Source organism: Talpa occidentalis, unplaced genomic scaffold (assembly GCF_014898055.3).
Source record: "Talpa occidentalis isolate TD23 unplaced genomic scaffold, MPIMG_talOcc4v2.1 talOcc4.10, whole genome shotgun sequence".
Lineage (NCBI taxonomy): Eukaryota > Metazoa > Chordata > Mammalia > Eulipotyphla > Talpidae > Talpa > Talpa occidentalis.
Window position 1 is genome coordinate 61427463 of NW_023600993.1, and position 15335 is coordinate 61442797.

General features: G+C 40.5%; 1 protein-coding gene and 1 long non-coding RNA gene across 8 annotated transcripts in view; one reads left to right on the top strand and one right to left on the bottom strand.

Annotated features, from left to right (window-relative positions):
* Positions 1-15335, bottom strand: part of GRB10 (growth factor receptor bound protein 10) — a 196909-nt gene that overhangs the window by 67578 nt on the left and 113996 nt on the right. For all 7 annotated transcript variants that reach the window (XM_054695876.1, XM_037493465.2, XM_054695874.1 and 4 more), the window contains one exon: positions 1034-1250. In XM_054695876.1, the coding sequence (XP_054551851.1) occupies positions 1034-1250 (217 nt within the window). The remainder of the gene's footprint in view (positions 1-1033; positions 1251-15335) is intronic.
* Positions 1763-15335, top strand: part of LOC129145901 (uncharacterized) — a 39730-nt gene continuing 26157 nt past the window's right edge. The window contains exons 1-2 of the long non-coding RNA XR_008552067.1: positions 1763-1966; positions 12651-12788. This is a non-coding gene — a long non-coding RNA (uncharacterized LOC129145901). The remainder of the gene's footprint in view (positions 1967-12650; positions 12789-15335) is intronic.

A 15335-nucleotide genomic window follows, 5' to 3' on the forward strand; every position in this document is an offset into this window, starting at 1 on the left:
TGACTCCAGGATGCCAGAATTATTTGTCAAAATCTAAATCCAAACTCCTTAACTCCTTACCTGCCTATTTAAATCTCACCACCTCCGATCATTTTTTCCTATCCGCCTTACTTTTTTTTTTTTTTATGATAAGAACACTTATCATAAGATCTAGCCTCCTACAGCTATTAAGTATATAATACATTATTGTTAACTAGTCTCCATGCTGTACAGTTACCTCTAGGACTCTTTCATTTTGCATAACTGAAACTTTGGACCACTGACTAACACTTCCCCCAGCCCCTGGCAACCACCATATTCCACTCTTGGCTTCTGTGAATCTGTCTGTTTTAGATTCCTTGTCTAAGTGAAATCATATAGTATTTGCCCTTCTAAGTATGGCTTAATTACTCAGCATAATGTCTTCCCTGTCTAGGTGTGTTGTCCACTGATGGATGAATGGATAAAGAAAATGTATATATTCTAATATACAATGAAATTTCATTCACTTATAAAAAGGAAGGCAATCCTGCCACTATCACAACAGGTATCAACTCTTCTTCCCCAAAAATATCCTTTCCCACCCAATTCAGAGTGTGGCACCTACAAGAAACTCTCTTTTACTTCACAGCAAGTCTTTCTCTCCAGCCTCCGTGTCCAAAGAGATCGGATCTCTTCTGCTTAGTTTCCTTGGGAAGGTGACCAAATATCTGCTAAGCCCCAGAGAAGGCCACAGTTCAGTCTCTGGGCAGCAAGACCTTGGAGCCCTGAATTTACTGTCGTACCATTCTTTCTTTCCCAAACATTCTCCTTTGATGGTTTCCTCATATATCCTTCCACCTGGCATAGCCTGTCATGGAACAAGTGCATAATTAACACTATCTGAACTAAACCAGGTACCAATTTCAACCCAGTGCTGCCTCTGGCCAGAGACAGGGAACATGTCTGCCTCTTCACTCAAGTGGCTAGCACTAGACCTCACCACCACTGACCTAGCTGACCCAGTCCATCCCTACGACAGTCTCCTCCTGTGCTTGGAGGCTCCAGGTCGCACCTGACAGCGAGGATGTGCATGGGCTGGGAACGCTGCACCTTCTGCCGAGGGGACACCTGCGGTTGGAGGGGCCTGTCTCCGGAGGGAGGCTGGCTGCGGGTATGCGGGCCATTCTGAAGGCGCGGTGCTGTCTCCGACTGCATGCCACAGGTAGAGTACAAACTCTCCAAGGACGCATTCATGTCATTCACCAGGGCCTCCAGGTCCACGTCATCCTCTGGGCATTGAAAGGCAAAAATGGAAAAAAAAAAAAAAACAACACTTTAGCAGCAGCAAGAGTTTGCAGCCAATGGGCATGGGTATCTTAGTAATCAGTTTCCCAAACTCCCAACATTTTGACCCATATGAGAGTTCAGGAGCAAAACTGAGATGAGTATAAATTTCTATAAGAAGCCATATGTGCTGTATGATATTGCAGGCACAATTCAATAATTACAGTCCAAGTGCACTCCCCTGTCCTTACAGGAGATACCTTCTGGGCCATATGCTCAGCTTACATGACTTCACAGTGGGCCATGGGGTCGCACCTGGGGAAAAATATGGTCACTGCCTTGGCCATAGCAGCCAAGTCACAGGTAGACAGAGCCCTAATATGTTCAATGAGGACTCCCTCCTTCTAAGAACTTCCAGAAGTGAAAGAAAGAGACAGGAGCAAAACAGAACCCAACACTGACACCAGCCTCCGTCTACACCACAATGGTCACCACGAAGGTTCTACAGTGGCTGAAGCCTTGGAGACAGACTCATGTAGATACTGATCAGACATATACTTGTGGGGCTCTAGGTGCCATGCTCCTGTTCTTGACTAACCTGAGAATCAGAGGAAGAAGCCTCTTGGTTCTTCACAGAAGAAGACCTGAGTCAGCTGTAGAAAGCAGTAACAATGGCAGAGTGCCAAAGAATGCCAGAGCATGCCAGAAAGAGATATTACACGTGAGAATATAGAACAACTTTACGTGTTAACTTGGCTGGGATATAGTACCCAAATATTTGGTGAAACACAGTTCTAGATGGTTCTGTGAACACATTTTTAGAAGAGACTAACATTTAAATCAGTGGACACGGAGTAATGTGGATTACCTTCTACAATCTGAGTGGGCCTTAGCTATTACTGGTAGGTCTTCCTTGATGAAGAAGAAGGAATTCAAGTTTTCAGATTTGAACTGCAGCTCTTCCTGTTGGCCTACCCTGCAGATTTTGGACTTGCCGGTGTCCATGATTATGTGAGCCAATTCCTTGTAATAAATCACACACACACACACACACACACACACAGGTTCTGTTTCTCTGGAAAAACCTGACTGATGCATGAGAACGGATGTAATCCAGTACACTCAGAGATGTGGGAGTGGCGCTAGGAAGGAGGCAGAGTTGAAACACGGGCTGTGGCCCAGCCTCTAGGTACTGATGCATGGCTCGGTTCTGGCTTCCCTCCTGTTAGGGAGTTCTGTAAAGCATTCCTACAGCCCTATAATAATTGTGCTTAAGTTAGAGTCAGTACCTTGTATATGTAGCCCAGTATGTGCACATAATACAGTCCTTTCTGTGTTTTAAGACTTTTGAAAAACCTGGCACAAATAGCTAAGGCTCACAACATAATTCATAGTCTCATTTGTTTCCATAACATCCCAACTGACACCTAGGGCTGAGGGCCCTAGACAGCACTCCCCTCACCTTCCCAAGGCTATAAGCTCTTGGATTCCCAGCCAGGAGGAAGGGAAGACAGAGAAGACACTGGAGAACTTGTTGATGTCCCCTCATGCCCCCCACACCTATTGGGTCTGAGACAAAGGGCTTGGAATTTGTTTCCTGGTTTCTACCGCTAACATGTGGTTATTAACAGCAAGGGTACCAGAGCGAGGGTGATATGAGGAATAAGTTATCGGCTGCTCTCTAACAGTATCTGGTACATAGTAAACACTCAGGAAAGTGCTACTTATTACCTATATTTTATCCCTTTCTTATAGAACAATATAAATAGTGCCTATTAACCGGGTTTGATAGCTGAGCAACTAGACCTAGAGGAATTAAGAAACTTGCCCAGTATCACATTAGTACTAAGTTGCAAACCTTAAATTTGAAAACAAGTTTATAGCTACTGATTTGACTTCACCAGGCACACAGGTCTTTCCATAAACCTTGCCTTCCTTGTCTCTTCTCTCTCCCTTTGTTTCAGCTTCTTTCTCCTCATAAGGTGAAAGCATAGGAAGATTAGACAAATAAAACTGCTGAGAAAGGGGCAGAGGTGTGGGGCAGAAAGGATTAGTACAGGGGAAGTTGTCTAGTGGGTAGGGTTGGGTAAAGTTCTGGGGAGATTTAATCAGAAGCAGAAAGGCCTCAGGTCTCTGGCTCTTTTACCCTCTGAAAGAGTGCTGGAAGAAGGGGCAAGAGCAAGTCCTAGTAAGTGAGAATGCATGCAGCAGTCTTCAGAGAGATCAAACCCAGGTCCTGATGACAGACTGACAGACAGAGGGAAAAGAGGGGAAACAGACAGGAACTGCTGAGATACAGGGAGGAAACACCATGGCCTCCCTGGCCATGCACAGTCACTACTGGAACCGAGAAGAGAGACCTTAAGCTAAAGCCAACTGAGGAGTGACAGGCTGTGAAAGAGCTGGGTTAGATGAGAGTCAAGTGGAGAAAGGCCCAGAACCCTGACTTGGGGAAATTAACAAGAAAGTCCCGTGTTTCTAGGGCTTGTGAGAAAGAAGGGAAAAAATATATTGCTATAGCTCAGGTTATCAGTAGTCAAATAGTAACCCCGAGGCCACATATAAAAGGGTAAAAGTGCTGAATCAATGATGAATAATTACCATGTAGTGAATAATTAATACATCACAAGGGAGAATACCAAAGTCAGCATGCAGAAATCTTGCTCAGGGTTTTGGGGTCAAGGGGCTGAGTGGGGAAGTGGGGAAAAGAGCCTTGACAGAAAACCAACACTTCTCAGAGGAGTAGGTACATGCATGCCTGTTGTTCCCTTGTCCCTGGACAGCTATGTATGGCTGGGTGGTCTAACGGAAGCCCTCATCTGTACACTAAGGACACAAAACTTAGCTAGGATTAAAAACTGACCCAAAAGAGCAAACTGCTAAAGAAGAGACTTCAGCTGTATATTTAATACCACATGATATTCATCATTATGTCCTTCTCTTGCCCCAATGTCATAGCTAGAACTTTCAGTATTATGTTGAATCGTAGTGGTGAGAGTAGACATCCCTTTCTTGCACCAGATATTAGTGGAAAGTCTTTCAGTTTTTCACTATTGAGAATGATGCTCACTGTGGGTTTGTCATATAGAAAAGGCATAAATTATACTGGTGTTGACAAATCTGGGGTTTCATAAGAGCTCCAGAATGTATCTATCATAAATATCACTCATATATACTCATTTAACTGATCTATAATAGATGTTTAATTTAAACTCTGTAAAATAAACAAGTCAAAAAATAGTAATTAGTACATATCCACCTTAACTCAACCTATTAAAGATTCAATATTTATATCTTAATTGGCCATTTCAGAATCATTAAAGTCTAAAACAGCAAGTTCATTATAGTTACCTTACTGACTTGGCCTTCAGTCATGCACTGAAGTCATGCCTGGATGCCCTGGGCAAATGGATGAGGGATACTCGACATTTCAATGGCATTTCACAGAGCAGTGATGATTCTTAACTGTTTTAAAACAGGAGAATCCAAACTCATTTTATGGAGCCAACATTACTCTAATTCCAACCAAACAAATACAATATAAAAAGAAAACTATAGATCAACTTCCCTAATGAACATAGATGAAAAAAGCCTCAGTAAATCTTAGCAAACAAATCCAACAATGCATTAAAAGGATCACGTACTGTAACCAAGTGGGATTTATACCAGGGACACAAGGATTGTTAAACAGCCAAAAAAACAATCAACTTAATTCACTACATCAACAAAAAGAAAGAGAAAAACCACATGATCACATTGTCAAATGCGGAGAAAGCATTTGATAAGATCCAAATCCATTTATGATGAAAATATTTGAAAAAATGGGAATAATTGTAACATACCTCAAAATAAATAAAAGCCATATATAACAAATGCACTACTAGTTTCATTTTCAATGGTGAAAATCTGAAAGTCTTTCTACTAAGATCTGGCACAAGACAAAGATGTCCACTCTCACTACTACTATTCAACATAATACTGGAACTCTTAGTTGGGGAAATCAGGTAAGATATAAAATGAACAAAATTGAGAAAGAAGTAAGGCTATCATTGTTTGCAGATGATATGATTGTATATAAAGAAAGAACCCTAAAAACGCCATGAAAAAACCTAATTAAAACAATAAACCTGTTCACCAAAGTGGCAAGTTATAAAATCAACACAAAATTATCAGTTGTCTTTCTATATGCAAACAATGAACTAGAAGATGGAGAAAGTAAGAAAATCGCTCCATTTACAATCACATCAAAAAAAAAAATTAAATACATAGGAGTAACCCTAACAAAGGAGGTGAAAGACCTATACAAGAAAAACTATAAGACATTATTAAAGGAAATAGTAGATAGAAGACACAATGAAATAGATAAATATTCCCTGCTCATGGATTGGAAGAGTCAACATTGTCAATATGGCCATCCTTCCCAGTATAATCCCAATAAATTTTTCAATGGCATTCTTCAAAGAAATGTGTCAAGTCTTACTGAAGATCATATGGAACCATGACAGTCAAAGGGGCACTGTTTGGTGCCCAAACAGTCAAAGAAATACTAAACAAAAAGAGGGGAGAAATGGCATTACATTTCCAGACTTCAAACTATACTATAAAGCCATGATAATTAAAACAGTATGGCACTGGAACCAAAATGGACACACAGACCAATGAAACAGAATTGAAAACCCAGAAAAAAATCCCACACATTTATGGACAACTAATCAACTACAAATGAATGAAGAATGTACACTGAAACAAGGAGAGGCTCCTCAATAAATTGTGCTGGGAAAATTGAGCTGTCACATGCAAAAGAATGAAACTAGACCACTATTTCATGCCATACATGAAAATCAACTCAAAATAGATAAAAGACATGGATGTAAAGCCTGAAATCGTAAAATACATAGAACACAGGCAACACTCCATGGCATAAACTTCAGAAACACTTTCCCAGCAGCAAGGAAAACAAAAGTGAATATTAACAACTGGGACTACATCAAACTAAAAAGCTCTGCACAATGAAAAAGAACATAACTCAAACAAAGAGACACCCTATGGAATGGGAGAAAATATTTACATACTATATATCTGACAAGGGAATGATATACAAGATTTACAAGAGCTCATACAACTTAACAAAAAGAAAACAAATAACCCAGTCAAAAAATGGGCAGAGGAAGTAAACAATTACTTCTTCAAAGAAGACATAAAGTTGTTATATAAGCACATGAAAAAAATGTTTATCATCACTTATCGGAGAAATGCAAATCAAAACCATGATGAGAGACCACCTCACACCTGTGAGAATGGCCCACAACAGACTAGAACCAAGTGCTGTGAGTGTGTGGAGAAAAAGGAACTCTCTTCCACAGTTGGTGGGAATGTAGATTGGTTCAACCTCCACAGGAAGCAATGTGGAAATTGCTCAGAAGACTAAGAATGTATCTGCCATACAACCCAGCAGCTCCACTCCTAGGTATCTACCCCCCCCCAAATACAAAAACACTAATTTAAAAGGAAAACTGTATCCCTATATTCACAGTAGCATTATTCACAGTTAGAAAATATATGGAAAACAATGGAATTCTCAAAAAATAAATGAGGGCATTAAGAAGATGTGGTATATACACACAATGGAATATTAGTCAGCAATCAAATAAGATAAACTCATGCCATTTGCAGCAACATGAATGGAGTTGGAAGGGATTATGCTAAGTGAAATAAGTCAGGAGAAAGATATTTACCATGTGGTGTCAATATGTAGAACAGAGAGAAACCAAACTAAGAATCAGAGAAAGAAACTTAAAAAGTAACCATTGAAAGCTAATTACAAAACTGAGGTATTCAAAAGGGCTAATAAGTAGGGGAGGGTAAGAACAAAGAGGAAAGGAAGCACAGAGGACTGTGGAAGTGGACTATGGGTGATCTGGTTGTGGGTACTCTACGTGGCAATATCTGATGGACAGGATCCTAATGTTACCTCAATTAAAAAATAAATTAATAAAGATAAATAAAAACAGGAGAAAACCTAGCAGAACTATTCCAAATGTCACCGCTGTTATGACTTTTCTCCTGCCTTAGAGATCAAATATTCAGATATTTTCCAACCAAAAACAATGTCTTGAGTCCCTTGAGTGGATTTTCATTTCCACTATCCCTGGTTGTGTCCACCTACAGAGGGTAGTCATGGGTCTCCAATCCTTTTACTCTTTTTGTCCTGCCAACCAGTCCATTCCTAGGTCACCCCTGGATATTCAGGCTGCTGTGCTTTTGGAAACACAAATGGATTCTCATATTATTCAAAGTAAATACAAAATAAAGTGAATGCCAAAACATAAATTCAGGGCCTATCTTCAAAATGCTTCAACTCTCCTCTGTGGTGGGTTAGTTATAAAACTATTTTCCCCTTAATGCACTTAATAGTGAATTTGTTAAACAAAGCCAGGTCATATATTCACTTAGCAGGTTTTAATGTTCATGAATTTAGTCCAACCACTGAATCAGCATATTTCAAACCTGTTCATTTTCCCTAGTCCTTAGAGCAAAATCAAAACCGTTCAAAGAATCTAAATATCCTAGTCTAGAATAAACTTCAAAATTTCCTATAGGGTCAATTAGTAGTTATCTATTTAGGTAGTAAAATCGCTTTGGGTTATCTGCTTTTAAACTTTGTCAAATTCTAATGAGGACTAATAATTGTATCTTATTAACTATTTTGTTTGTGAACAAAGGACAGTAATGGCTTATTACTGTACTCCAAATAACTATTTTGAGGTTGATTCTAAAAAAAAAAAAAAAAAAAAAAAAAACAAAAAAACAAAAAACCACTTCTCCATATTCTATACTCAGGTTTTTAAAAATATCACTAAGCTAAAATATAACTTAAGCTGTCATTCAGTTCTTACAAACACATTTTGTGAATTAGTCCCCGCAGAGGATTTGGTGCCTTCTTTATGCTTGAGATGACTGCATGAATTCACGGTGATAGTAACTACGCACTTGGGAAAGCCTTTCTGCTGGGTCTCCAGTGGGAGAATCAAATAAACAATGCATTAACAAAACAGATGTTTCTGGAAGTTCACGCTAAGATTAAGTATTTAGTCAATGCTAACTTCATGCTAAAATATTTCCCATGAGACTGCACTTCTGGCAGAGGAAGGGGAAATTATTTTATACATAAAATTTCATTTCACACAGATTTATAAAGATATATTTATCTCACAAATATAGGTCAAACAACATGGTTGTATATCAAGCTATTAATAGTTAATTTCCTTCCTTAAATAACCCAGCCCAAACGTGGGCATCTATCCCAAATATTTGAGTAATCTGATCTCAAACTCACATGTGCATCTCGTCTCAGTGCCATGAACAAACTGAGGCTACTTTATTTCTAAAATATATATAAACTCAATCAAACAAATTCTTGCTTAGGTCATAAATCATTCTGGGTGAATTTCTGTCTTCTATAAACTGAGCCAAGAACAGTACCCACACTACTGGAGGCAAAGAGGAAAGGGAAAATTAACTGGGTAGATTAAACCTCCAGACCCACCTTACTTCCTAACTACAGCCTGCTTAGTCTATAGCACCACCTAGCGTCTTCTTTAATTGGATATTAAATGTTACTGAATTTGCTTTACTAAATAACTCAATACTTTGACATGTTAAATGTTATTTGTACTGGGTATTCAAAATAAATCATTACCGTCCTTTGTTCACAAACAGAATAAGCATCTGTAACCACAATGTTTACCCTCCTATGTTGATAAGGCACACTCTTAAGCACAATGGCTATAAGGCAGAGTAGAACAGACTTCTTTCCAATGCTGTAACTCCAGAGGGTGATAAATTATTAAATAATAACAGATTCAGTGCCTCAGAGAAAAAAAATTGATGGTATTTGTGACAGAGTAAGAAATAGATTTTGGTTTTCCTCTACAGTTCCTGGCATAGAGCTCTAAAAATTCTTGTAATTTCCTATACAGTACAAGTAAGGGGGTCTAACATTTGGTGTTTTTTTGGTTGTTGTTTCTGAAATAGCTCCAGAGCTAATACAACAGTGAAAAAGTTTGTTTTTTTTTTTTTTTGGTTATTCATGAGAGCCCCTTTCAATCAAACAGTTTATGTGAATGAAATGACTTTTGGAAAGACCCCAGAAAATCAGAGGGGGGAGGGCTGGTTATGGTTACCAAGGCAACAACAGGTGATTAGAGAGCTGTAACAATCAGTCCTACCCTCTAATTAGCCTCCCAATCTCCTGGGAGGGGAGAAGGACAGAAGGTCATTTAATCAATCATGCTAATGTAATGAAATTCTTATACAAAAAACCCTAAAGTTCAGGTTTGAAGAGCTTCAGGGATGGTAAACACCTATAGGTGCTTAGTGAAAGGCACATTTGGAAAGGGCAAGAAGCATCCATACTTTGTCCTATGTATATCCTTCCATTTGGTTATATCTGAGTTAAAGCAGTTCCTGAGTTTTGTGGACTGCCATGCAGATGATCAAATCAGTCAGGTCAGAATTGACTGAATTGTAGAGCACCCAACTAGTGTTACAAAACTTCTTGGAATGGGAAGAAGTCTCCATCCCCCATCCCCTACCTGCCCCCCCCCCACACCCCCATCTGGAATACAGAAGTATTCAATGAGAATAGAAAGAGTTTTCTTTACAGTAACTTTGGCCTTGCCAACATTCTTGCACATTTGTGACAAGAATTAAAGGACCAACCTGCAATGGTTTTAACCCTAGATTGTGTTCATTTGACAAGCTATTTTTTATCTCTAAGAAGTTCAAACATTGTGCAAATATAACTCAACATCCACTGTGCATGCCAATAAGCTTTTATTTTCATGTATTCCAATCACACATATCTAATTTTTAGTATGTAGAGTTGTTTGGATATAAGTAAGCAAAATACAACCACCAAGTCAACAGAGGTTCAGTGAACAAAACCTATGGAGATAGTCACTGCCTCTGGCATGCCCCCCATTTTCCACTGCAGACTGGCCATGGCTAGAGGTAGCCCAGATGCTAACTATAATCACTCTCAGGCCTCCTCTTAGAGAGGGCGGCTGGGCTGTGTCCCTGTGCTAACAAATTTCTCATTCTTAGTACCAGGGTGTGTGACAAGCAGGAAGTCTGTGGCCCTCAGAGGGAAGGCATGTCACAAAGTGCAGGGCAGAGCTCAGAATTAAGGGCAGAAATCGTGGCAGCAGCCAGTGCTACCTCTACCACACAGACACAAAAACAAAGTGAACAAAACAAAGTGAGAAAATGGTTAATCATGCTGGACTTTGATTTCAGTAAGACTAATTTATTTGTTCTGTACTTCAGAACTGCAGAGTAATTCTATCAAAAACGGGTAAAATAAGGAAAGATACTCATTTTATTCAGTGATTCCACTCACTGAAATTCAAACCTGGTATCAGTGAACATCATCTAAAATAGAGGTGTGTGTTTTCCATATTTCTGGATTTTATCTGCTATACTGTTGCAAAGAAGCACCTGGATATCACTTAACTTTCTTTCTGTTCCTTCAAGACCATTTCTATTCTGCACTGTAAGCCATAAAGGCTCAGGAAAGGGATTTCCCACTACCAAAATTACAGTCTGCTAGGTAAGACCAAGAACTTAATAAGCTACACATTACATGAAGTCAACCAGATGGAAAGGAGAGATACATACCAACAAATTAACTCTCAATAAGGACAAAAAGTTAAATTGTGTCTTTCTCAAATTTTTTTTTTAAGATTTATTTATTTTTATACAAGAACTGGGGTACAGACCAGAAGCATGGGAGGCTAAAAACATTCACCAGAGACAGAGCAGGGAGCAGAACAGGCCTACTGAAGGAAGCAGTGGGAGAGACAGGAGAGGTCTGCTGCGCCGTGTGGATTTCTCCCTGGCCGGCCAGGAATTGAACCCGTGCTTCAGAGGCTGCAGACAGCTTCACAGCGCTGCGCTCAACCCACTGCGCCACCAGGGAGGCCCTCAAATCTTCTGATCTGTATAATTTGTTTCCTATCAACTTTCACATTTCAATTCCTAATTGTGTGTGTGTGTGTGTGTGTGTGTGTGTGTGTGTTTTAAGTAGAGTACAGGCCAGAGTCACGGGTTGTGTGAAGATTCACCAGAGAGAGTGGGAAGCAGAACAGGCAGATGTACCAAAACACCCTGCTGAGGGGAGCAGCGGGCGACACAGGAAAGATATGCTGGGCCATGTGGGTTGCTCCCAAGCCAGTGGGGGCTGGAACTCATGCCGCAAAAGCCATGGATGCCTCACAGCGCTACATCAACCACCTGCGCCACCAGGGAGGCCCTCAATCCTAATTCTTCTATTACATCATAAATCAGGCAGAGGTCTGTGTGCCAGAAACTATGTAAATAACCTGTCATTTTGGAACCTTCTTATTTTCCATCGACACTAAAGATAGGAGTTCAAGAAAACTGAAATTGGAAGAAGGAAAAATCCAGATTACAGTCCAAAATCTGTCACTCACAAGCACTGTGCTCTCAAATAGGCAATTTTTTAAAGATAAATTATCTACTGGTGTCTTTATGATACCATTCAACATTAACACTTCATGTATCTGTGAATTTAATGCCATATATTTAAAATCCAATCATGTAGACAATGTTTTCTTCATTCAACAAATATTTACTAAGTCCAACTGCACATCTGACGTGACAGGTACTGGAAATACAGTTGTTAACAAAACAGGAAGATTCCCTGCCACCTAAACATAAGAAGTCTTAGGCAACAAGTTTTGGGCTAAATATAAAGTATCAGGGAAGGACATGAAACTTCCTTTACTGCCTCTGGAAAAAGAATTCCCTCTACAAAAAAACCAGAACCTGCTCCAGCTTAGCGGCAATTCCTGGGGAGGATTAGGGTACAGACATCCCTTAAGGAAGAATGTGTGTGGGGCCAGCCTCCCTGGTGGCGCAAGGGGTTAAGAGACAGCATTAAGAAGCTATCCGTGGCCGCTGCAGCACAAGTTCAATCCCTGGCCAGGGAGGTGACCCACATGGCACAGCAGATCTCTCCTGTCTCGCCCACTGCTCCCCTCAGTGTATTTCAGTCAATGCACCTGTTCTGCTCCCCACTCTGTCTCTTCTGGTGAATCTCTCACCCCCCACATCTCTGGCCTGTACCCCAGTTTGTATGCATAAACAAATGAATCTTTAAAATAAAAAGTGTGTGGGCTCCTCACTGGGAGGCAGCACCTCAAGTCAAAGGGGGCTCCCAACATGTAGAGTCATGGGAGTGAAAGACAATGTAGGGCACTATCTGTGTCCTCAGACTAAAAGAATCCTGGCAGAGTATTCCAGAGGCCAGAAACTCTCCTAGAAGGGTTACGCTCACTACTTGCTGGAAAAACAGAAATTTAAAATAAGATCTCTATTTACAGGCAACACAGTCAAGTAGTGGACACTCAACTCTAAGAAGAGCCCAGATTTCTAACACATCAGGATATGAAAAGTTACTCCAGGAGAAAGTACCAGGCTATTCCAAGAAATGGCACATCTCCCAGAACTGAGATGCCCAGGTGAGAGGAGTTGGCTTTCCAGGATGTGAAGGGAAATGAGGTTTGACAGGAAAAAGTTAGGGACAGTGCATGAGAGGCCAGGGTATGCTGGGTCTATCTCTCAATCTGTCTGAATAACAGGTAACCTTGGAGTCTTTTGTTTGTGAGACAGGCTCAAGGTACTCACCTGAATTCATCCTGAATCAAAATCTCTGGAGTTGGGTCAGGGAATGAATGGAGTTTCTAATTAAGTGTGTATGACTCTTGTACTTATTTTTCAATTAAGAGAAATAACAGCATATGTGTAAATAGTGCCTTCTGAATAATGCCCTGGAAAAGAGGCACCACAACATACTTCTTTATAACTGGATTTTGATGTATACATGTTCTGGCAAAGAAAGCACAGTGGAAAAGCACACAAGCATATGCAAGAGAGTGGGGAGGATGCAGTTTTGATGCTTTCTCTCTCTCTTTAACATTGCATTTATTACCAACAGTGGCCCTTTCCTGGGCACTACGAAGTATCAGATCCCCTGCCAGGCATATCTCATAGCTCAAGATGTTTCCACTCTTGTACAACCAGTCAAGTAGGCATTCCTATAGATTTCAGATAAAGAAAGTGAGGCATACTCAGTCACCAAGATATAAAATAGAAAGTCAAATTCAAGTATAGCCATCTCCTAAGTTGGACAATGCTACTTCCTTCTTCATTTTAATTTTAATATAATTCTTTGTCACTAAATAATCTTCAAATTCTTTTACAATCTCATCACCTAGTCTCACACCCGACACGCAGTAGATGCTCAGTAAATTTTAGTTGAATAAACTTTGGAAAGGGAGACACCAGCTTCCATAAATAAGATGTAGAAGATTCCTGAAAATCAGACAGCCAGGCAGAATTTCCAAATTCTCTGGAGTTTGTTGGATCCCCAATCCTTTCTTACCTTAGAAAAAGGTGCACTAGGCAGGTTAAACATGGCTATCAGGTGAATTAAATGCCAGACTGTCTAGTCCACAAATGGATGGTGAGTGTCGGAAAGGACTGCCTAAGCATCTGCACCTCTCTGCAGGAAGCATTACCTAGCAGGCTAGACCTGTAAGCATGAGAGAGCACATCAGGCCTACCTGAAGCTACAGAACAGAATGATCCATATCTGTCTATATCCAAAATGTACAGATACCACCATGCTCTCCCCATGGAGCATCTCCACTATCAGAAATCCACCCCCAATGGCCACTCTCTCCCATAAAGCCCAACCATTTACTTCTCCACTCAGCCACAGACAGGCAGTGCCATTCACATGCTCCATGAAGACACTTCTTCTTCATACTTATTCTTTCACTCCATCCTGGCTTCTATGAAAAAAAAAAAAAAATCTGTCCTTCTAGGTAAGAACAGCTTCACAGCTGATGTAAAATAATCCTCCTTTTAACACCAACCTGGCCACAGAGTCCCCATTTGAACAGAAAACACTAGTTTGTTGGGTGCCTGGCACTACCCTGAAAAGGTGAAAGAAAGGGCATGTTTTATAAGCCATACACTCACTGTTCACGTCTCCAAGGAGAAATGAGACTGAGTGCTCAATAAAGCCTCGTTCAGCTTCAGGATTTCATTTAACAAATTTCCCTTGTGCTATGTCCAGTACCCCGTGTATTGCTCAGAGAGAGAAATTTGGAAAGAGAAAAGCATGGCGGCAAGGGGAGTCATACCAGCACAGCTCATGACCACAAACATTCATGAAGGGTTACCTCACGCAATCCTTACACCACACCCATTAACAAGCTCAATGCTGTCATGCACGGGTCACAGATTAGAAAGAGAGAGGTAAAAATACAGCCCAACATCACACAGCTAACAGAGAAGGCTTGACTTCCCAGCTTGGTCTCTTAATCCAATATTCATTTTTCCAGGAGTCTAAAAAGAGAAAACATAATCTCTAGTCTCAAGGAAACTAGAAAAAAAAAATAGGAAGACGAGCAGTTATGTCACATACTGTGAAACAAAGTGAAGTATGGTGAATATTCAGAATGAAAAGCTGCAGAAGATCCAAGAGAAATAATTTATTTAACAGACAGGTTAGAGGGCAACACTGGGGAGGAGGATGAGGACATAATTAACTAGCACATTCCAAAAAAGCAAACAGTCTGCAGCTAGAGCTCAAGTGATATGTGCATGTAGCATGTAGAAGAAATTAAACGTAGAGGCCTTGCACAGGGGACCCAGAGCCCACTAGCAGCAGTTGGAACATCATCCTGTAGCAATAGAAGAACCCAAAAATATATGAGGAATAGAGTGTTTTTTCCAGACTATTTTAAGAGAACACATTTGATTCTCACCACAGTGAGAATAGCCAGAAAGTGCAACAGGTGGAACAATAGAAGGGATCTTGGGGGACTCAGTTGGCCAGCCTGAGAGACCTGTGAGCCATGAACAAGCTGAACACAGAGACTGGACATTGTTCCAGTGTGGACCACAAGCAGCAGTGAATGTACTGAGGACACCAAGAGGGATCTATTACACTAAGTGCTCTCAGCCAAGGAAAGTCAGCCAGGAATGGAACCAGGTTC